Source organism: Parambassis ranga, chromosome 8 (genome assembly GCF_900634625.1).
Source record: "Parambassis ranga chromosome 8, fParRan2.1, whole genome shotgun sequence".
Classification (NCBI taxonomy): Eukaryota; Metazoa; Chordata; class Actinopteri; family Ambassidae; genus Parambassis; species Parambassis ranga.
In genome coordinates, this window is record NC_041029.1 from 17,308,799 (window position 1) to 17,332,181 (window position 23,383).

Here is a 23,383-nt window from a genome sequence, read left to right on the forward strand (position 1 = left end):
GTTTTTCGTAGTTGAAGTTGTTGAAGTGTTCAGAAAACTGCCGAGGCACTGGAAGAAATGGGGAAAACATCGACCTTTGACCTCCTACCTCCTTCTGAAGGTGTCAACAACCAATGAGGATCAAAGCTGCACCACCGGGCGGGGGGGGGGGGTGTGTGTGTGTGTGTGTGTGTGTACTGACAAGCTGCCAGTTCTGCAGCAGTTTGTTCCCACAGGTGAGACTGAGGCGATCTGAGCTAGAAGCAGGTAAAAGTAGCTCTCTGCTGCCCCCCACTGTTCACATGTGTCTATTACAGTTTGCTCATTATCATCCACCATCAAGTAAAATATGAGCTAAAAATCAGACTTTAAATACATGATGAATTTATATCTGAGTCAGAATAACTAGATTAAAACATAACATGAACAATAAAGCTGACAAACCCCGTGCTTTTACTCTGAAGGAATTCAAGTGGGTATTTGTAAAAGTTAAAAAAAATCCAGTTTTATACTCGAGCTTGAAAATCAGACGATGTCTAACAGTCATTTTAAACGTGAATCCAAAAACAATAATGACAAAAACACTTCCTCACTCATCGTCAGAGGCGTCTCTGACTAGTTCTAGTTCTTCCTGTCAAAATATTTCAAAATAAAAGCACATTTTCCTTTTGTTTGTAGGTAGTTGTGGGTGCTCGCTCCTCTTGACCATGTCATTGAGTGATTCTGGTGATTGTTGTGCAGCTTTACATTATGATGGCCCCTCTGTACTTCCTGTATATGTCTCTAGGTGTCTGTGTTATGCCAGATTTAGCCAGCAGAGGGCGCTTAAGCTCCACTGCAAACAGCCAAGCAGGGGTGGCAGGAAGCAGGATGTTTATGCTCATATTAATACTTGGATGCTGCTTAGATCTGATAACTTGACTTTATATCAGCCCACAGTGAGTTAATGTAGAAATAATGTTGCAGGGTTAAATACATGTGATGGAATAAATAGAGAAAAGAGTGGGGGTGAGGAGGAGGAGGAGGAGAGAGGGATGGAGGGAAGCAGATGATGTGAGGGGAGGAGGAGGAGGAGGAGCAGAGAGGAGGCAGGCTGTTCTCTGGCAGGAGGACTCAGCAGCAGCAGCAGCAGCAGCGGGACAATGGACTCTCTGCACCGCGGATCCTAACGGGTACCGGGCTGCGTCTACACACTGGAACATAAGGTACGACTGTCCCAGCGTCCATGACGCCGTTTTTACCTGAATCTGTCCGTGACGTGAGGGGTGGAGGAGGTGGAGGAGGTGGGGGGGCAGCTGCAGGAAGGAAGCGGCGCTGCGCACGGACGGACTCCCAGCTGGGCCTCCTGCCTCTGGGCTCCGAACCGGCTGGAGACACCGAGTGAACACCGTCACACCTCTGCCCCGGTTCCACGGGTTAGTCTGCGCGTGCTGTGGATTTTTTAACGGAAACTGGGAAACACACCCGGAACAGCCAATCAGCTCGCTGCACAGAGCGCGTCACTGCGAGCTGCGGCGCGAAAGCCTCATATTTTACATTGTCGCGTTTCCCGGCAGGTGAGCCCGCGTTTTAAACCGTCACCTGAGCGCTCGTGTGATTATTAACCCTTTACTACATGATTCGGCGTGTATGTGCTTTATTAAATGTCATTATTTTAATATTAAAATCCTTTGTAAATGTGCGGACGCGTTCACGTCGCTGTGCAGTCTGACGCGTGAGGAGCACGCGCGCTACACACGCATTAGTTGCCGTTTCACGCGTGGTTAACGCTCTGGTGTTTATTACCTGTGAGCCGAACCAACGAGCGGCACGGTGGGCGTGTAGAAAGGGTTAAACCTCATCCAGAGGCAGTGGTGTGATGGAGAGAAGCGCTGTGACACAGAACCGGACCGGGTCCGGATGGGAGCTCGGAGCGTGCAGCGTATGTCGGATATGCCAACAAAGCCTCAACGTTAGCTGGCCAATGGCAGCAGGAGGAGCAGCGGGAGCGCGCAGCGTGTGCACGAGGCCAGGCCTGAGAGAGAGAGAGAGAGAGAGAGAGAGACTCCTGTACAGATGCAGCGGTTGTTGTGTGAATAGATGCAGCCATTGTGTGTGTCATAATGTGCCCTCTGTCTTTCTGTGTGTGTGTGTGTGTGTGTGTGTGTGTGTGTGTGACGCACATAGACGTGCAGTGATGATGCAAAGATGCTGTGCAGGCAGTGAGGACTTAAAGTCTTATTGCTCATGACTGAGCAGGCAGGATTTTGCCATGACAGTTCAGAAACACACACACTGCAGTGTCTCTCTCTCTCACACACACACACACACACACACACACCTCCTTTCCGCAGTTTATCATGACCACCTAAAACACTGAAAAGCAGGCTCGGTGTGTGTGTTCAGGGAAGAGGCGTTCAGGGACCTCCCATAAATAGATTAGAAATCAATGATCATTTGCCTCTATATGCTGAGGAAGATTGATGCAGGCGGGCAGTGATGGATGCATTGTTTTCATTTTAGATTGTATTGACTTGATGGAGTGTGTGTGTGTGTGTGTGTGTGTGTGTGTGTGTGTGTGTGTGTGTGTGTGTGTGTGTGTGTGTGTGGCAGCTGCATGTATTGGATTGTAGTTACATATAAGTTGAGGCAGATCAATATTCATGAGGGAAACATTCCACTCGTGATAAAGCGGAATCGCCCTTTTGATGTTGTTCTGATTTAAACTAAATGGCAGGAAGCGATGCCAAACTGCAAGGGATTATGGGTAGGCAGGAGGCAGACCGAGTGCTTCCTAGAAAGACGATGCATTAGGTTATTTCTAGCAGCACCACAGAAGAAGAAGAAGAGGAGGAGGCGAGAGATCCCGCTGAGATGGAGTCATGGAGACGGGAGGTGGATTCTTCTACACTGTGTTAGACCAGGAAAGAGACGAGTGTGTGTGTGTGTGTGTGTGTGTGTGTAAGGTTATTTGCTTTACATTGGATTTGCTCACTTGACTTCACATGATCAGTGTGACGATCTACTATTTGGCAACACACTGTCACAAGACTGTGTGTGTGTGTGTGTGTGTGTGTACCCCTGTGGTCACAGTGCCATCTGTAGTCCCCGTGAGGCTAGACAGTACTGTAAACGGTCTTTCCTTTTACCCACAATGCCTTTCACCCGGAGGCTTTTTGTTTCAATAAAAAATAAAATGTCAGAAATTAAAGATATTCCTCAAATTTGAAAACAAATCTACACATTTGAGACGTAAACAGCACATTTCTGACTTTTTTTTTTGCTTTAAACATCGATAATTATTTGGATTCTTCTGGAATTTAACTTGTTTCGACATTACCATGGAAACGTCCAGCATGTGAACATCCAAACAAACAACAACATGACCCGACATGTTTCATCCGCCCTTCAGCTCATTGATTTTGCTGCATGTTGTTGCAAAGACGTTGTTGTTGTGCCTGCTGTCTGTGAGAGGAACACCTTAGATAACCACGGTGAAGGTGGAACTCAGAAGTCTCTGTTAAAAAACAAAAAAACTGGAATTCCAGATCTGAGAAGAAGCTCCCGGAAAAATGTTGTTGTGTTGCCGGGCAGTGTGCGGTGTCCTTGTAAATTGAACTGGAGGAAGATCAAGCGAGCGCAGCCCTCGTTAGCAGTGACATCATGTGAGGCTGCTCTGTGGCGACTTCCATCTGAGTGGAAACACTGACTTTAGTGCGTTCACTGTCAGGCGGCTGCAGATCTCCTCTCACTGAACAATCCTGCTTCAAAGCAAAATGAACTGTAACAGTGTAACTTCAATGACAGCGTGTGTTTTCACACCTCAGCTGTGAATCTTCACACGAATCCCACAGAGGCTGCTGCATCATGAGAAGAAGGAGACGTCTGTGCACATTAGACTCATCGTGGTTCTGTCTCTGGATGATTGTCTCTTGATGTGTTTTGTAAGATTGAGCTTATTTTTCCTTTAGTCAGATGAGAATACTGACACTGTGATGAAGCTACAGCCAGCTGTTGGTTAACAACAAACCCGGACATGGTCGACCAGGGTTTGTGTGCAATCTCTGAGCCAAAAAATCTAACACAGGCCTTAAGGTAAAATCAAACTGCTGTGTAGCATCTTAAGCAGAGGTGGAGGAAGCACTGCAGCTGGGTACTTAAGTAAAAGTACAAATACCCAGCAAAATATATACTCAAGTAAAAGTAGAAGTGCTGCATCAACAATCCTACTTAAGTAAAAGTCTTAAGTACTTTTAAATGTACTTAAAGTATTCAAAGTAAAAGTACTCACACACTGAATATATCTGATTGATTTCCAAAGGATCTGAACAGGTTAAAATAATCAAAGTAAAATGGAGCATGTGTAGTTAATGTCCATGTTCAGTCCAGAAGCAGCTGTGGACAGGTCTGTGTGTCATGAGGCAGGCTGTGGGCATCAAGTGAACAGAGAGGCTGCTGATAACAAACAGGCATTCAGCATGTTTACTGTGTCAGTGTTCCTGCTGTAGATTCATGTGATGATTCATGTTCATCACACATTCATGGATGGACCTGTGTGAACTGTATTCATAAATGTTTGTAACTACAGACATTTAAAAATTTGTAGTGGAGTAGAAAGTACAGGTAACAGCTGCAACATGTACTGGAGTAAAAGTATAAAGTATGCACTATTATTTTTATTTAAGTAAAGTATAAATACATACAAATTTACTTAAGTACAGTAACAAAGTACAAATACTTAGTTACTTTCCACCACTGATCTTAAGCTAGCTTGTCTCCAGTAGTTTCACAGTGAAGCTGCATAGCTAGCTAACTCAAAGTAGCAACAGCTCCTAGCTAAGAAACTTAGTTTGTTTATAACTGTTTATAACTGTTTATAACACAGTTGATTTACAGTAGGTTTGAACACATTCAAGATGTAACAGGACTACACCACGCTACATGCTAACATGTAAGCCAAAGACGCTGGTAGAGTTTTTTTGTTGTTTTTTTGTTTTAAACAAGCTAGTGGTTTGTGCTAGGTTTAGCCGCTAGCTGTAGCCTCATGTAAAGCAACAAAAAAGCCTTAAACTAATTTAATAACTGTCAACAAAAATCTTCAAAAGTGTATTTTCTTTGTTTTTCTTTTTAGCTCTGTTAAGTTAAGTTAACTAACAGGAAGTAAACATTTTCTTGAGAATGGACGTCATTTTTTTATCAGTGTAGGATACTTTGGTTTTAATTAGTAAATGTTCTGTATTTTTTAATATTAATAATTAGTCTGCATGTTTCACGTCTTTTTGCCTCGTTGCTGTTGGTTTCATAATCGAGCTGATAAAACCATCGGCCCTCGCTGAGCGGAAGATTTGACGGCGGCGAACGGAAAACGCAGTCAGGCAGAAAATTAGATCGTTATCATGAGAAAAGGGGTTTGATATCTGGGGACCACAGGAGCGGTCTGTGTTCATGCAGCGACGCTCTCACAAAGTACGTTTGGCATTCAGAGCCGCGACATGAACACACACACGACACATGAGGTCAGAGTGCGTCATCGTTTTAATGGGATTATTCTGACGGCTCCTGGAGCAGCATGTGGGAGTTGTGTGGAGCGCCTGTGATGCTGTTTGATGTGATGTTGTTGTGTTGTTGTTCTGTAACCACGCACTGTTTAATTATGTGTCACTTTCACTGTTGGTATATGAAGGCCGGATCCGATTTTATCTGATTAAACTGTGCTGCATGAATAAAAACAGCTGCTCTGTCTGTCTGGTTCAGGAGGTGAATGTCCAGGATGCTGCTGCCCTCATCCCTGCTAACCTGCTCTTCACCGGGCGGCATCTGACTTACCAAACATGATGAAGACTGAGCCCCCATCGGCCACGGGGAGCAACGGGGCCTCTGGCGGCAGCGGCGGCAACGGCAGCAGCGGCAACGGCACCAGCCTGCGGAGTCCCTCACCCCACCGCAACGCTTACGAGGCGGGGCTGGCGGCCCTGAAGAAGGCCACCGACCACCTCAACAACGCCGCCAATGGAGGCGCCGATCCTGCCTCAAAACCTGCTCCCCTGCCCCGTCCCACCGGGAGGGGCCGGAAATACGGATCCAACGTGCACCGCATCAAGAACATGTTCATGCAGATGCAGTCGCCCAGTGATGAGGAGGAAGGAAAAATGATCGGTAAGCATAAAACCCATTGTACATAACATGATGTCAACCAAAAATGGCAAATCTCTCAATCAGCTTGCTGGTCTTTGGTAGGTAAGGAGCAAGCAGTGAAACTGTCCCTGCCCAGGGCCTCCAGCCTCAATGAGAACGTCGACCACAGCGCTCTGCTGAAGCTCGGGGCCACCGTCTCCGACAAGGTCAACCGATTCGACTCTAAAACGAGCGGGGAGGGTGTAGGGTTGGGCTTCTCAAAGCTCCAGGAGACCAGGAGGATGTTCGAGCAGCGGACTCTGCAGGTCAGGAGGGCCCATTGTTTTAATGTGTCCTTTTTAAAATTCCAGCTGAGACCATTGATTAAAGTTCTGTTTTTCTTCTTCTTCAGGAGAAACAAGCTGCCACCAACCGCATCCTGTTAAAGAAGGAGCGAGCATCGGGCTTCCAGGACAGCCGCCTGGATGTTGTGGCTCGTTTTAACGGCTCTACCGAAGCTTTGGATCGGCTAGATGACCCCCCTGATCCCCCTGATTCTGCTCCTGCTACTCTTCCTGTTTCCGGAGCTCCGGTCGGGCCCGGCGAGGCCGTCAGCCCGACAGTGAGCCAGCTCAGCGCTGCGTTTGAGAAGGGCGACCTGCAAAACAACCTCTACCTCCCCAAGCGACGGTCAGGCCCTGCCTTAGCTCCAAAGCCCAAACCTCCAGCCAGAGCGGAGACTGCGGAGAAAAAGGTAAGGAGCACTCTGTCGAAAAAGTTCATACTCCAAAACCTATGAACTGATTTCATTGCGTGGCTTTGTTTGTCTTCTCTAGACGAAAGTGTCCCCTCCAGGGAAGGAGGACAGGAAGGAGGTATCCGCCGGAGTAACTGCAGGAGGTCCAAACACCCGGGCTGCAGAGCTACCAGAGGAGAGGAGCATAGGAGGACTGGTGCCAAGTGACCCGAAGGATGGATTTGGACAGTCAGGAGACCAAGAGCTGTCCAACTCTTCCTACTCCTCATCATCCTCAGTGACGGTCACTTCCTCCTCTTCCTCATCTGAGTCCAAACCAGAGTCTGCAACCGAAGTCAGGGACTCAAGTACTGTGGCTACTACTGAGCCTGAGCCACAAGATGGAGAGCAGAACAGCACCACCGGGGGTCCTGATGCCGGAGGCCGGCTCATACTGGCCGAGGTTCATGCCTCGCTGGAGAATGGAGAGAAGGAGCCTTCATCTTCCTCTCCCTCCTCAGAGGAGAAAGGACTTGATTCTGATGAAAGAGGCAAGAAAACCGAGGAGGAGGAAGAGGAGAACGATGAGGATGGCTCCAGGAAGGAGGATTATTCGGAGGGGGATCTGGTTGATATTAGTGCATACAGTGGACTGGGAGAGGAAGACTCTGGTGGAAGCCAGCTGGATGATGAAGAAGAAGAAGATGAAGAAGATGAGGAGGCGTATCAGCCAGAGAGCAGTTGCTCCGAAATTCCTGGCCTTCCTGAGGAAGAGGAGCCGGCGCCAGCAAGTAGAAAGATTCGATTCAGCACCGACGCAATTAAGGTGAGTCACTGCTCCCTCTGTGTTCAGTCTGTCTTGGTGGACTTCAGTCAGCACCTTCAGTTTGCTTGGATGAATGGAACGCTGGGTCAGGGTGTCATCAGAAACATGGGGGTTCATGTTAGGGTGACAACATCTGCAGGAAGAAGCTGGCGTGGAGTGTGCGTTCCCTGAAGGACCACACTCAAGTCCAGTTCAGGGGAACCAAACTGTGCTGTGCTGCTTCTAAGAGGCGGGGATCCACACTGATTGGCTGAATTCGCTCCACCCACGCTCCACCTCTTTGTCTGTATGTGGAGTTTTGCAGGCTGCCAACATGGCCGACGGTCAGAGCCTCCCAAAGACAGTGTAAACGGTGCTTCAGAAACGTTCCTGTGACGCCGCAGGCGCTTCATCTATAGCTGTGCTGATGTCACAAACATTGAATAGGCTGGTTAGACAACAGCTGTTCCACCCTGTGTCAACCCCAAGATCCTGCTAATCAAAACACCTTTAAGTCTACATCACTGATTCACTTCATCCTCAACACAAGTGTTTTATCATCTTTCAGCTCTTTGTTTCGGTTTTTAGGTCTATGATGTTTTGGTTGACTCTAACAGCTCCGATCTAACACACGCAGCAGTTAGCATGTTAGCAAAACCAGAGCCTTTACTCAGGAGACAAAGAGAAGAACTGAATAACACGGACACTGGGACAGGCTTGTTTGTAACGACGTGCTCTGTTGTATATTTTGGCCTGTAGTGAGTCACAGTTCGTCTTTCAGTGAACTAATTGAAAAAAAGCTTGAATGGATTCACAAACAAACGCATCTTCTGCTATTTTTAAGCCGAGGAAACTTAGAGAAACTAAGAAAGTGAGACTTCCTCCTTCTTTAGTGTCACACACACACACACAGTTTGAGCACTCAGCAGGAAATGGTGTGGTGAAATCAAAGGGTGAAAATCCCCTGTGTCTGTGTGTGTCTGTGTGCGTCTGTGTGTGTCTGTGTGTGTGTGAGAGAACGTCTTGATTTAAAGATGCCCTCTCTCTCTGCTGCAGAGCCACTCGGCTCCTTTCTGCCTCCTCTTTGCAGCAGTCAGCTGGAAGGAGCTGGGTGCTTTGTGAAACATGTCCCAGCGTGCAGTGATAGAGCTGTCACATTAACAACAGGCAGCGCTTCCTCAGAGACACACACACAGCGTTGAATAACACACCACAGACTGCGGAGAGGAACAGGAAATCAAAGAGCAGCCGTGGTGTTTGAATGCAGCATGTTGAATGACGTTAGGGAGCACAGAGGCTCAATAACGGACACACTGACGGCGAGAATCGCTCAGTCCTGTCCGGCTGGGTAGGTGAAGGGGAAAGTGTGTGTTTTTATTTCAGGCCAGGCGTCAGGTCAAAAAGGAATTCTTCTCATTTTCTTGGACCTTGAAACTTTTTAACTGCTGACCTGGTTAGCCACAGAGCAGCTAAAAGTAGGAGCTGCGGCCCGAGGCAGCGCTGTTTACAGTGAAGGTGGCTGCTACGGTTAGCGGTCTGAGAAGCGGCTGCTGAACAGTTCATAGTCACAAAGGTTCAGATGTTTGTTTTGAAACTAGATGTTTGAAGGCTCACTTCCTTCAGCTGCCTGCCGTGTCCGTCTGTGTTATCTTCAGAGGGCGACTCTCACTCTGAACAAGGTGCAACGGCCGGATGAAGAAACGAGCTTCTAAACAGAGCTGAGTTCACCAGCTTGTACTGTTTCACATCAACCCTGAAGAGAAATCACTTCACAGTCAGCCAAGTGTTGTTGTTGTTGTTCTGGACACACACACGCCGTGGCACAGATTTGGGTGAGGCGACGACAACTGTAGTGTGGACCGAGCGTTGTTTCTGTTCCTCTCTGATGCTCAGCTCAGTCTCTCTACTGTACATGTAGTTCATTTGTTGGGTTTTTAGAGGGTTCTTCACCCGAAAGCAGGAAGCAGCCTTAACCACTAAGCTACCATACTCAGAGCTTCCTGTCCCTACACACACACACACACACACACACACACACACACACACACACACACACACACACACTTCATGAGAAAGTGAGATAGAGGTACTGAAAGTTAAACAGGCAGAGAGTCATGTGTTCATGAATCGTGGCGGTGCTGCTGTGCTGAGTTTTTACCCCAGGAACTGTCTCTGGTCTGGTCTGGAAGGTGTAGGAACAGCCAGGAGGAGTCAGGAGGCTCGCTGTCCAGGCACGTTCAGGTGTCATTACTCAACACAAACACTGGCTGCTTGTTGACATCATGAAGTGAAAGCGTAGCTCAAACCTCAGGCCTGCCGCCACATGACACCCTTCTGTAAAAAATGATGGAGGCCTATGTGAAGGTTTGTGTTAAACACTGCGAGTTAATTTGTGATTTAATCACACAGCTGTGAGGAAACCTGTCCGGGGGGGGGGGGGGGTTCTCACAGAGTGGATCTGCGCTCAGTTACATACAAGGCTGCCTCTGTAGGCCTGTTAAAGGTAGCAGGAATGTAGCTGGGTGTGTTTGTTTTCCTTGAAAAAAAGTACACACACACACACACACACACTAATGTGAGGGAAGCTGATTGATAAGAATCACAGAATAGAGCTTTGTTTGGCTGAAGCAGCACCTGCTGTGTGAGCTGAGTGTGTTTTTACACGGGCTGAGGATGAGTGTGAGTGAGTGGAGTAAAAGACCTGGTTCTACTGCAGTGATGTGCTACATGGGTGGAGGCAGTGTGGAGGAGAGAGGAGAGTCACTGTGGGTCTGATGCAGCAGGGAGGTCTGGACTAACTGCACTGTGGTTCACATTAAACCCCCCCCACACACACACACAGAGCGCCTCCACCCTCACACTCTCATCAGTAATTGAAATCGCTGCCTGTTGTTTGTTTATTTTCATCACCTGAAGCCCCGTTCACACTGGAGAAAGTCAGTCCAGCTAGAGTAGGATAGAATCCAGATCCCCTTTAAACAAATCTGGCTATCACACACATGTCCGCGCTTAACCCGGCTTGTTTGTTGTCCTCCAAACCACTAGGTGGCGCCTCGTAATATACAGAGTCCGTTCAGGCCTTGGTAGGACCGTGTGTGCGCATGCGTTGTGTGTTTTTCCGTCCCGTGTCGTTCGTTGTTTTGTTTTTTTTTTGTTCAAAAAGCAGTTTATTCCTTTGTAGCCCTGTGGAAAATAAACTCGGGGCAAAGCTGTCGTAGTTTGGCGGTTGTTTACATACGGCTTTTGTACGCGACCCGGACACTGTCCCTGTGAACCGGAAGTATCACGTCGCTAGCCAGATTCATTAGCCGCATTTGCGTTCAGAGCTGAGCCAGATGGAAGCCGATCCGGCTAGATCCACCTCCGAGAGGTGGACTGAAATCAATCCAGATATATCCAGATACGGCCCGAATCCCGCTCTAGCCGGATTGATTTCCCCAGTGTGTCTCAGTGTCTCTTTTCACCCATGAAAGAGTCATCAGGCTTCACATATCAGTGATTTGGACCATTCAAAGTCTTGTGATCTGGTCTATTACAAACCCTGTCAGCAGACAGAGATAATCACTCAGAAGGTTTCCTCTGCCAGCGACTTCCTGGCTCAGAGCTATGCCTGAATTATAACCCAACGCCTGAAGATCTGTCTCCAGCAGCTATGACTCAGCCTGAGTTTTCCTGTCACCGGTCTGGCAGACCTTAATTTAGATCTGCATGTCTGCTTCATCCAGGTGGCATCACCAAAAAAAGGCTTTTTTAATTATTCATCCAGACCCATCAAACCCTTCCATGTGCACATCATTTTTGTACAGTATGTGACGATGTATGCAGGTGACAGGCTGGCACCACACGGTGGATCCCTGGATCCCTGGTTCAGCCCCTCAGATAGTGACCTAAAGGTGGATATGCACTGCAGGAACTCACAGCCCATTCTAACCACAGGAACCTCCCCTGTAGGCTCAAGGCTGTTTTCAGGGAAGAAAAAAATAGAGCCTACTGAGCCACCACAGGGTGGGGTTTAACCCTATCCTGGTTCCCCCCCAGTGGCACGTTAAACAACAACAACCACCATTTTTAAAATAGCTGGCAATAAAATGGCCCTTCCTGTATGTTCCTGCAGTGGAAAAGCACTGATTAAGCCTGTCACCCAGTTTGATTTGTCACCATCAACCCATTTCAGCTCGGTCTATCCATTGTTGACACAAACAAGGTCATGACCTGTGACTCAGCTGTGGTATTTTTTTAGTCATAAATGGTTGTAAATATAAAGTGTGGTATCACAGATTACACAGCCAGTGTGTTTATGACACACACAGACCCTCCTCTGAGAGGACTCTCTGTCAGACAGGGTGCAGTTAGTTTCATTTACCAATAACTGAATTATATGTTTGCTTAAATATCATTTGTGAAGTCTGCTTATTCCAAATATGTGGTCGACAGGATTGACACCACAGCTATGTGTCTCCTGTGACTATATGAATGGATTCAGCTCCACATTTAGCCTACGCTAAGCTAAGCTAAGCTAGGCTAAGGTGAGCTAATTAGCTGCTTCCGGCTAGACGCTGTACTCACGTTTGAAATGTGACAAGAGTATCTCACTAAGACCATTTTTGTTAGAGACATCCAACATCTTTCTTTCTTTATTTTAAGGCTTTATGCTAAGCTAATCAAAGCTAATTAGCTGCTTCCAGATACAGACATGCGAGCATCCCAACAAACTTGGATCAAGAAAGTAGAAATATTAGCCTGTCATTTGTTGAATTTGAAACTTTAGTAGCATAGAATGTTTAGCTGCTTTGCTAAGTAATATTAGCGGTTCCGTGCTAGTTAAAGCTGACTAAACCAGTGACCTTGCCCAATCTGGATCCATCTACCTGCCTGACGTCCGTGTGACCTCAGTGACTCAGGCTAATTCACTACTCAGCCTCTGTGGATTAGCAGTGCGTTAGCCTGCTTCTGTTTTTAGCTTCGTGTGTTTTTCATGTCGCTTGTTGTTATTGATCACGGCCATGTGGTGTCAGTTAAGATTTAAACTGCAGGACCACATGGAGTGATGCTCGAGTCCGTTAAGGCCACACACATGCAGACGGATTAGCAGAGTGTGTTAAAGGTCCAGCCTGCATCCTGCCGGACGTCTCTGATGCCTGGCTTCTGTCCAACGTAGTAAAGAGTGCGGCCTCTGATTGGCCAGATTCTGCAGCGGCTGTCATTCAAGGCGCTAGCGGTGTCGGGTAAATCCAGTTGGACGAAGTCCACTATGCAGAGAGGGCTGAGCTTTGTTGACTTGTTACTGTTCACTAATGCTTCTTATTTAAATCAGTTAATAGTCTGTTTGGGTTGAAAAGTGAAGCTCAGCTGGTCTTCTAGCATGTGTGTGACAGGGAACGCTCTGAACCTACACACACACACAGCTTTAAAGTTACCCAACAGGAAGGAAACGTGACAACAGGAAACAGTTTAACAATCCCACCCTCTGACCCTGTTTGTGTCAGTCTACTGTGTGTGTGTCTATATATCTCTGTCGAATACGCTGTGAGGAATGTAAATAATACTTTTATAAGCACCTCCTACACAGAAAGACCTTTAGTTCTGTCTCACACACACACACACACACACACACACATATTAGCATATCTACCAGACAGGGACATTGAGAGAGAGAGAGCGAGCAGGTCCATGCCAGTGCCAAACTCATGCTGGGCAAGCCTGTGGTTGCCATGGAAACGAGGCCACATGATCACAGCGATGGTCACTCGGGAGACAGATGCGACTGACCTTTTAGAGTCAGAGGGAGGAGGGGGAGGGGCGCGACGGAGAGTGGGAGATGAGAGGAAAATAAAAGCCGGTGTGTGTGCTGCATTTTAACACATTTCTGTGGTTTGGTGTGAAGCTACAGTGAAAATTAAAGTTTTTTTATTAGATAATGTTTCTTTATTAGCTCGGTGAGCTGTGGTCAGCAGTGACAGTGGTCTGTAGTACTGTGGTGGACGTGTACGCCAATGAAGTGTGTGTGGGAAATCAAAGTCAGAAACCCACAAACACCTGACCTGTTCGGTTGAAGTGACTGTAGTGACGTCCTGCTGCCTGGACGGGCGACCTGTCTGTTTGACCTTTGACCACTAAAATGAATTCAGTCCATCTGTGAGTCAGTGAACGTTCTTCTTAATGGAACAACACAGAGGCTTCAGTCAGAAATCTAAAAACATCCTTAAAGCTTTAGTTCCTGAGAAAACCCTCTGGGTATTTTCATCCAATCACAGCTCCATCCGACCTTTGACCTCTACCCCCCCCCCCCACCTGTGTGTGTAGGTCTTTACTACCTACTCCAATGAGGACTACGATCGACGCAACGATGACGTGGACCCCATGGCCGCCTCCGCCGAGTACGAGCTGGAGAAGAGAGTGGAGAAGTTGGACCTGTTTCCTGTCGAGCTGGAGAAAGGTTTGGAAACGTCTTCACAGTCACTCAGAGTCATTCAGTCAAGCACACACACTGTCTGTCTGCTAACAGCTCCATAATCCCCTTATTGGATTAAACTTAGCTCCTATTAGCCTAATTAGCAACTCGTAATTCTGGAGGTTAAGGATTTGAACCAGCAACCGTGCACGGCCGCTGCTCCCAGAATCCTGTGCTGTGTAGTAGCATGCAATATGGACACATGTGTTTAATCCACAGCACTGTTCTGTGTCTCTTAGACAGCGACGGGCTCGGTATCAGTATCATTGGGATGGGTGCTGGAGCCGACATGGGCCTGGAGAAGCTGGGGATCTTTGTGAAGACGGTGACTGAAGGTGGAGCTGCGCAGAGAGACAGCAGGTAATGTGTCCACCAGTCTGCACCTGCCGTTAGGCTTGTTTAGCCTATAGCTTAGCATAAACTGACCACTGAGGGCAGCTACAACCTACCAATGAAAAGTCACATGATGCTGTAGATGCACACTTCCACTTTTAATCCACCTCTCAGAGGTGGATCTAGCTGGATTGGTTCAAATCTCACAGGGACAGTGTCCGGGTCGCGTACAAAAGCCGTATGTGAACAACTGTCAAACTACGACAGCTTTGGCCCGAGTTTATTTTCCACAGGGTTACAAAGGAATAAACTGCTTTTAGAACCCAGAAAAACACACGACGCATGCACACACACGGTCCTACCGTGGCCTGAACGGACTCTGTATATTACGGCACCACCTAGTGGTTTGGAGGACAACAACCAAGCCGGGTTAAGCTGGATTGAGCGTGGACACGTGTGTGTGATAGCCAGATTTGAAAATAGGTCTGAACATATCCAGCTTGAAGGATCTGGATTCAATCCTACTCTAGCTGGACTGACTCTCTCCAGTGTGAACGGGGCCTAAGAACCTTCACTACGACCCCCTAATGTGAAAAAATAACGGCTTGTTAAGTCGATACCTTTAGTGTTGCAGACATTTCTACTATCGTTAGCATGCTAGCTAGCTAGCCACAGGCCAAGACATCATGTAATACCATTGTGTATCAGTCCAACATGAGAAGAAGATGCTCTAATGTCCAAAGAGGGGCTGAATAATATAATAATAATAATAATACATAAAGTAAAGATGATACTCTGCTTTGTCAGACATTGTTCTTGTTGTTTCTGGGTTTGTAGAATCCAGGTGAATGACCTGATAGTGGAGGTGGATGGGACCAGCCTGGTTGGCGTCACTCAGAGCTTCGCTGCTTCTGTCCTCCGCAACACCACCGGCAAAGTCAGGTCAGTGACACACACACACACACACACCCTGAATACGTATTTTTCAGGGTGTGGTTGCTCCTTGCTGAAGTGTTCAGGTTTGGTGTATTTTAGATTTTCAGGTGTGGTTTTGTTGCACTGGTGGGTTTTTATGGTGCATGTAGAGTGTTTTAACTCTTTGATTTCTGCATGTGATTATTTTTTTAAACATGTTTTCCAGGTTTGTGATTGGCCGGGAGAAGCCGGGGGAGCAGAGTGAAGTGGCCCAGCTGATCCAGCAGACCCTGGAGCAGGAGAGGTGGCAGAGAGAGATGATGGAGCAGCGATACAAGCAGTACATGGACGACGACGAAGAGGTACGTAAGCACACACAAGTGTGCTCAAACATACAAAGATAATTAAAATGTCCTAAAATAAAACGTGGCTGTTTGTGGTCAGACTCAAACATTTCAATAAAACCAGAACAGAAGGACGGCGCTCTGCTCAGTCTGAAAACCTCCCTGAGTCTGTAGCCGCAGGAAATCAGAAGAGTGTGTCTGTGTGTGTCTGTGTGTGTCTGTGTGTGTCTCTGTGTGTGTGTGTGTGTGTGTGTGACAAAATGTCCGTTGTGTGCCACCACGTGGCCTTTTGTTTTAAATTCAGTCCCGGTTCTCCACCTTGTGGTCAGAAAAGGCAACTGACTCAACAACAGTGACCGTTTAAAGCAGCCAGCATGTCAATAAAACTAAATTACAATTAACCCCTGAAAGTGTGGTTAATCACTCCCGTGGCTGCTGCAGGTCTCGGCTCTGTGGACTCGATGTGAGTTCTCCCTGTTAATTACAGAGGAAGCAATCAGTCTGATAACTGGAGGCAGGCGGTCCTCACCTGCTGGGCCTGAGCTTACACTGAATTTGGAAATGTTTACACGAATATATGAGTAATATATGTTTAAATGTGTTGTTTTCTTTAAGGTTGTTCATCAAATGACTCTTTTTAGGCATAATTCCTAATGAAATCATCAACAACAACAACATGTGTGATAAAAATGATAAAAAAGTGAAATATTCAAACATACACAAAGGGTGTCATGTCAGCCAAAGCAGAATGATTTGAAGGGTTAACTCTGGTGCAGCACAGGCAGAGACATCCTGACCTGTAGATCTCTGTGTGGGTCGGACTCTAAAGCTCCTGATTCTACATTTTCCATGATGCACCTCGTAGCATCTTTTATTAGCCGGGTCAATAGAGCGCCACAGGGATGACCTATTTTTGCGGGATGTAACCTGGAAGTTAGCATTTAGCCTGGTTCCAGTTTTCCACATTTCACTTTGATGAGAGCAGACGTTTCTCTTTAAACTGAAGGCTATTGATCGCTGTCACTGAGCACGCCATGCTGTCATGTAGCCACTTGCTCTGCAGGACACAAAAGTGTCAGCATGTGGAACCAGCTGCTAATGCTTCACTGTTATACATGCTAAAGTTAAAGTGTTCATGTGTGTTGGGTTAGCCATAAGAGCTAAAGCTAGCAGCCCTCAGTCGAGGACATTACTGTCAACAGCAGCATGTGGTTAGCTGTAGGCTGATGGTGCAGTCGGATGCATGGCCTGTCTTTGTCTGAACAGTGATGTGTTGCTGTCAGGCTGCAGAGGTGCAGCGGACACGAGCTAATGTGAAGCTAATTTACTTTGTAGTGTTGAAGAAGACAAATGATCGGCAGACTGGTATTGATTGTGTGAGTCTTAACTGTCGGACCACTTGTGCAGCATCACTGTTTAAGTGTAATTCTACACTCATGCTAGCTAGGAGCCGTTTATATCACTTTATATGACACATACTCCTCCAGATGAAATCATGCAGAGGCGTAAAAAGAGAGAAGTGACTGAAGCGCTGCAGTGCTGCTCTGTGAGAGGCATATGAACAGTAAATAGAAAAGCACATAGCTCAGCTGCTACAGTTTAAACATCGTGAAATTTTGCACAGAGCTAAGCTACAAAATACTGCTACTGAGGCCGCTCGGGATCAGGGACGAGTTAGAGAACGAGATCATGAATACAAGTGGCCGAAACGAGCCTCCTCCACAGGGTGCTTGCTCTCCCCCTTAGAGGTGGGTGGGTGAGGAGCTCAGACATCCAGGAAGGGCTATATTGAGACGGGCCAGTTGAAGTGATTTGGGGACTGGTTAGGATCCCCCTGGATGCCTCTCTGACAAGGTCTTCTGAGCATGTCCAACCAGGAAGAGATGCAGACCCAGGACGGAGTTGAGAGATTATCTCTCTCAGCTGGCCTGGGAACACTTTGGTATCCCCCCAGAGGAGCTGGAGGAGGTGGCTAGGGAGAGGGAGGTCCAGGTTTCACTGCTTAGACTGCTGCCCCTATGACCTGACCCCAGATAAGCAGCAGGAGATGGATGATGGATGGATGGATGATGGATGATGGATGATGGATGATGGATGGATGGATGATGGATGGATGGATGTAACACAGCTGCTGTCTCTCAGCCTGACGTCTCTCTGTTTTCCTGCAGACAGGTGAATATGCCACAGACGAGGAGGAGGAGATGAGTCCGATGTTCCCGAACTCCATTGAGGTCTTTGACCTGGCGGAGAACCAGGACATGTTGTCTCCGGTGGAGCTGGACCCAGAGAAGCTGGCACACAAATTCAAAGAGGTACGAGCAGAGTTATTGATCACATCATGTATTGACTCCTTCCAGTGGTCGTCTGATGGTCTCATGTGGTCTCATGTGGTCTCTGTGGGTCTGCAGCTCCAGATCAAACACGCCGTGACCCAGGCAGAGATCCAGCTGCTGAAGAGGAAGGTGAGACCATGTGACGTGTTTTATATTTAGAGCAGAATGCACACACACAGCATCAGGTCTGTTGTTGGCTGAACGATGACTTACTGCCGGCTCTGCCTCCCACATGCCGGCTCTGCCTCCCACATGCCTCCCCCGCTCTTCCACATTGACCCCCTTCCCTCCAGCTGGCTCACGCTGAGCAGGATAAGCTGCGTTGGCGGATGGAGCGCGCTCAGTTGGAGCAAAACATCCGGGACAGTAAGGAGAGGATGGAGAAACTGGAGGGCTACTGGATGGAGGCGCAGTCGCTGTGTAAGGTGAGAGGACGGAGACCAGCTCAGTCTGTCTTTATACCTGGTTTATACCTGGTGTTAAAGGTGTGCTGTGGGTCTGCAGGCGGTGGACGAACACCTGAAGGAGACTCAGGCTCAGTACCAGACCCTGGAGCGGAAGTACAGCAAAGCCAAGAGGCTGATCAAAGAGTACCAGCAGAAGTAAGAGAGCAGGATGAAGGCGTGAAGGGGGCACCCAGCCCAGCAGCAGCTCCTCACCCTGTCCGTCTGTCTGTCTGATCCGCAGGGAGGTGGAGTACCTGAAGAAGGAGACGGATCAGCGCCGGGCACAGGAGGAGAGCGAGGCGACTCACAGGGAGGAGACGGACACCCTGCAGGACAAGGTAAATACTGTGCTGACCTGGAGAGCGCTGGACCCTGAGAGACCTCTGCAGCAGTCTGTAACCAGGGACCAGACTCCCAACGCTTCAAACCAGAGACCTGGCCTCTGTGTTCCGCTGGTGGTCTGTGTGTCACTCTGACATCTGTTGCCGTGGAGACCATGCTGGGTAATAACTGTGCTCTGGTTGTTTGTATTTCTGCAGATCACAGACCTGGAGACCAAAGTGGACGCCCTGAAGACCCCCAAACTGTCCTAGTCTGCTGCTACGTCCTACCTCCTGTCTGTGACTGGAGGAGGAGGAGGAGGAGGAGGAGTTCTGCCTTCATCCTGACCCGAGGGTTGGGGGTGGGGGGTGGGGGGCAGCTGTATTTTATTCCAATCAATCAATCACCACAGGTATCGGAGGGGGGCGACATAACAATAAGAAAGCTCTCATCTGACACCTGACATCTGACAGCTGCCAGCAGCTGAGTGCTCCGTGAATATCCCAGAATGCACCTCTGTAATCACCCACAGTCCTCCTGTGTCTTCCTGACCACCGGCTTTGGCAATCAACACAGAAACCACATCAACTACTTCATTTATGGATCCTCTCCTCGCTCAGCATCTCACCGACGATTCAAGTTTATTAAAACAAAAGGAACGCTATAAAAACCAGGCTCGTCACAAAGTGCTTTAAAGAGGGACAGAGGACATGAGGACAGGAGGACATGAGGACAGGAGGACATGCGGACACAAGGACATGAATGAGGACATGAGGACAACCGATCGTGGTCCCGCAGCCTTTGGATCAGGGTGGTTCCTGAGCCAACTCAGTGAATGGAACCGCCGATAGTTAAGTAATAACAACTATGGAACAAAATGGCCGACGGACCTCTGATCAGAAACTGTGACATGCCCCAGAACCCCCCCCCCCCCCCCTCAGCCTTTGGCTTCTCTTTTCCAGCCTCGCTGGAGGACATGGGACAGATCTGTGCGCTTCAGGTTCTGGCGTGATGTTTGTACATAATCTATACATTTATTTAAAGTCTTTAAACGAGCGGCTCTGATGTGAGCGAGCAGGACGGGAGCGCTCCAGCAGTCGACCTCATCTCTTTTCCAGCTGACATCACCGGCTAACAGGGTGTGAGCGGTCTGAGCGTGCAGAGCGTCTGACGGTGTGTTGGTGTTTACTGCAGAATCGGCAGGTTGGAGATAAACCTCAGAGTATTCGCTTTATTCCAGTGTTCAGAAACGAGTCGCTCAGACAGAAACTCAGAGCAGAGCAGTAAACAGCAGTGGGCGGAGCCAAAGTGCCAAAAATGTGCGGCCAATACTCAAGAATCATCATCATCAGATCACACTGTATGAGCTGACGTCCAGGCCCCTAAACACATCTGGTGCGTTAGCTTAGAAGCCATATTTGTAGTTTTTCTGCACAGAAAAGACTACAAATATGGTCACTTCTAAACAATAATGACCGATGTAAGCAAATAAAGCCCATAATAGTTATTTGTATTACCAACTGTAACATATGAATGATGTTATTATTCACCAATAATCACCAATAATTCTGACAGTAACAATAAAAGGGCATATTCATGTGAATTTTATAAACCATTTAAAAATGTAAACATGAAAGTTAGCCACCGCTAAACACCTGAAGTTCAATTAAAATGATATAAAGGAGAGAAATATGATTAATTGTAATTAATTTAAATTCTAAATCCTCCCCCATGCGCCTGCTAGCTTATCATCAATGCTGCGTAGCTAGCTTAGCCCATTAGCCTGTAACTTCTGACTGGGCATACGTTCATGCTAGTAGCTGTCAATATGCTAGTTTGGCCTCCTGGCGTCCCAAAAATACCAAGTACAGCGGTGATGACAGAATTTTTGAATACTTTGATCAGTATTTGTCATTTTGCGTTAGCTAGCAGAGCCGTTGTATGCTAACAGACCGTGATTGTTTAGCCTCTGAGAAGTGTGTGTGTGTGTGTGTGTGTGTGGACATACAGCGTGCATGTAAACACACTCTGCAGAGTTCCCAGTGCCAGTGTTAGCTAATGAAACCTCGTCTTGATTTTCTGAGCTCCACCTGATCGGCTGAGTATTGATCCGGTCCCACTGCGGCTCAGTACAGTCTGTGTTATATACATTTTATATTGAACTGTTCTGTCTGACGTGTTTCTGTGGACGGTATGGTGCTTAGAAAGAACAGGTAGACCGTGTGTGTTACTGCTGTCATCCCCTGGGGTCAGTTATGTTTTGAGTTGTTTAGACTAGCTTGCTGGCAAGCTCTGATTAGCCGAGTACTGTACAGTCCAAACATTTAAAGAACCCAGAGTGAGTGCAGCCATTTTGTCCTGTTGTTGTAAAGACGCAGTCGGAAACGGAATGTGCTTTAAGGCTAAGCGCAGGTTAGCATCAACCACATGCTAACTGATCCAATTCTTAGTTCTCTAAGAAGCTACTGTTAGCATGCTAACATGTTACCATTTAAAAGGTAGACCTGCTCAGTGTCTGCATGTTAGCATTGTGAGCGTGTTTGCATACTAACGTTAGCAGCTGCAGTGTTAGCTTCTGTGTTATTGATCCTTTACGATTTCATGGACCAGAAAGGGGGCGGGGCTTTGCCTCTTCTTAGCCAATAAGATCCACTAGCACAGCTGGAGATTCTTGTGTTTTATTCATTGCTATGAATTTGAATGTCATCTTTTCTGTACATGGTTAAGCTTGTGTGTGTTTTTTGTGTGTGTGTGTGTGTGGATCAATCTGCCTTCAGCCTGGCCGCACACTGCACACACCCACTCCACTCACATCACACGCATCCGTACAGCGTGTCCGTGTTTCTCTCTCCTGCAGCCCACAGGAAATTATTTGTAGTATATGTGTATCTGCAGTTTGCATGTGGGAGCAGAAGTGTGTGTGTGTGTGTGCATCACAGTTCAAGAACTGTTGGGGAAGTGAATGATAAATTTAAACCGAACAAAGAGGAGCTACTGGTTTAAGTGTTGATAACCTGCAGTATGTGTGGATTGTAGTCTTACTGGACAGTCGGAGCATTTTTAAAGGAATGAAAATCAGCCATAGGAAACTCACTTGAGTATTTTTAGTATTTTTTATTACAGTAGTTTCATCTCTTCGTCACAACAATGTGAGCTGTACAATAGCTGTCGCATCACCAAAACAAATCCTGCTCACTCCCGGGTTTAAAGGGTTAAACAGGACGTGATCAGTTTGCCTTTTTTTTTTATGAGTTGCTGCTTTCCGCCTCTACGAAGCCTTCGGATGTGCTAACTGTAGCCGACCCATCGTGTGTTCGCCCGTCGCTCTGTCTGTATTATTAAAAAACGTAAAATCAGGCTGTCGGTGTTTAAAGAGCGCCCCCCAGTGGTTACAGGCTGTAGACTGATAGATGCCTTTCACCTCCTGATGTTTCCCTGCCTCATGTTCTGAACATAGCTTTCCCACCGGTGGCCTCTGAGCAGCTTCTAATGCAGGTCAAAGGGTTTAGTGCCTTGCTCAAAGGTTTAAGGATCATGGTTGTTGGAGAGGAGACGTCACACGGTGCAGCCTGAGAGCGAGCGCTGCACAGCGGTGGAGCTGTAGAGAACTCAAACATGGACACATTCCTACAGAATCTGCTGGTTTGGTAAAGTGAATGTAGTGGCTAACAGCTACGCTAACAGCTACGCTAACAGCTCCTCCATCTCCACTGCAAGAAACTCCCTCATCAGTGCTAGTCTGTTAGCCAGCTAGCTAGCATTGTTCCTCAGTTTGATGCTCTCTTAATCCACGCTGCTCCCCTGTTCAGGTAATGAACAGGTGTGTGTGTGTAATTCCTCTGTCTGCCAGAGGGGGCAGCAGTGAACTCTGAGTCAGGAAGCGCTGCCTGTTCTCTCTGCTTACACGTTGCCTTGCATCGATGTGCTAGGACCTTATTACACGTGTTGAGGCTTCAGCTGGTAACCATTGGCGACCAGTCTTTAAACGCACAGCCACGAGTAAAAACGGAACAGGTTCGAAAGCCGAATGAACAGACGCACTACAGGAAACATGATGGATCCTTTTTCTCTTGCATCGTTGCATCTTTCTCCTTCTCCTGTTTTAACCCTCTTCAGAGATCGTGTTGAATTCAGAGCGAGCCGTCAGTGTGAGCGGGACTCTGATGGCGTGTGGACGGACCTCAGAGTGTGTCTCAGGTCTGATCCAGATGTTCCTCCTCTGCCTGCTTCCACCATGTTTGTCTGAACCACTTCCTGTTTGTCAGCATTAATAAATAAACATGAAATATGACCAACAAGATGGAGTCTGCTGCTGCTACCTGTACATATGTTGACTCTGGAGTCTTTGCCATTTAACACATGCTAATTTAACCCTTTGGGTTAATCTGATGTTCATGGTTTTGCTTTATAGCATGCTAACAGTTAGCAAAGTGCTGTTTCTTCAGTATGTTCATGTGTTTTCTGTAAAAACAGACATATAACACCGTCTCTCGCTCTTATTGGTCAGTGTTTGTGCTACATGAAGCTAGCTACATACTAGCTTCATGTAGCACAGCTGTGAGCCTGGTCCCTGTTTCTTCTTGAGAGTTAACATGGATTTTTACTGAGAGCTGGAAAAAAGTCATGA

At 47.4% G+C, this 23,383-nt stretch overlaps 1 protein-coding gene across 1 annotated transcript; it reads left to right on the forward strand.

Moving 5' to 3' along the window:
• The first annotated feature begins 1,065 nt into the window (after nt 1-1,065).
• Nucleotides 1,066-23,054, forward strand: LOC114440439 (neurabin-2-like). Its single transcript, XM_028412880.1, has 15 exons — nt 1,066-1,184; nt 5,713-6,114; nt 6,196-6,398; nt 6,485-6,826; nt 6,909-7,634; nt 13,917-14,049; nt 14,304-14,424; nt 15,235-15,339; nt 15,539-15,674; nt 17,825-17,968; nt 18,065-18,118; nt 18,283-18,414; nt 18,494-18,591; nt 18,677-18,773; nt 18,975-23,054. Exons 2-15 carry the CDS (start codon nt 5,790-5,792, stop codon nt 19,026-19,028), a joined length of 2,670 nt encoding a protein of 889 aa, XP_028268681.1. The 5' UTR covers nt 1,066-1,184; nt 5,713-5,789; the 3' UTR covers nt 19,029-23,054.
• The last annotated feature ends 329 nt before the right edge of the window (nt 23,055-23,383 follow it).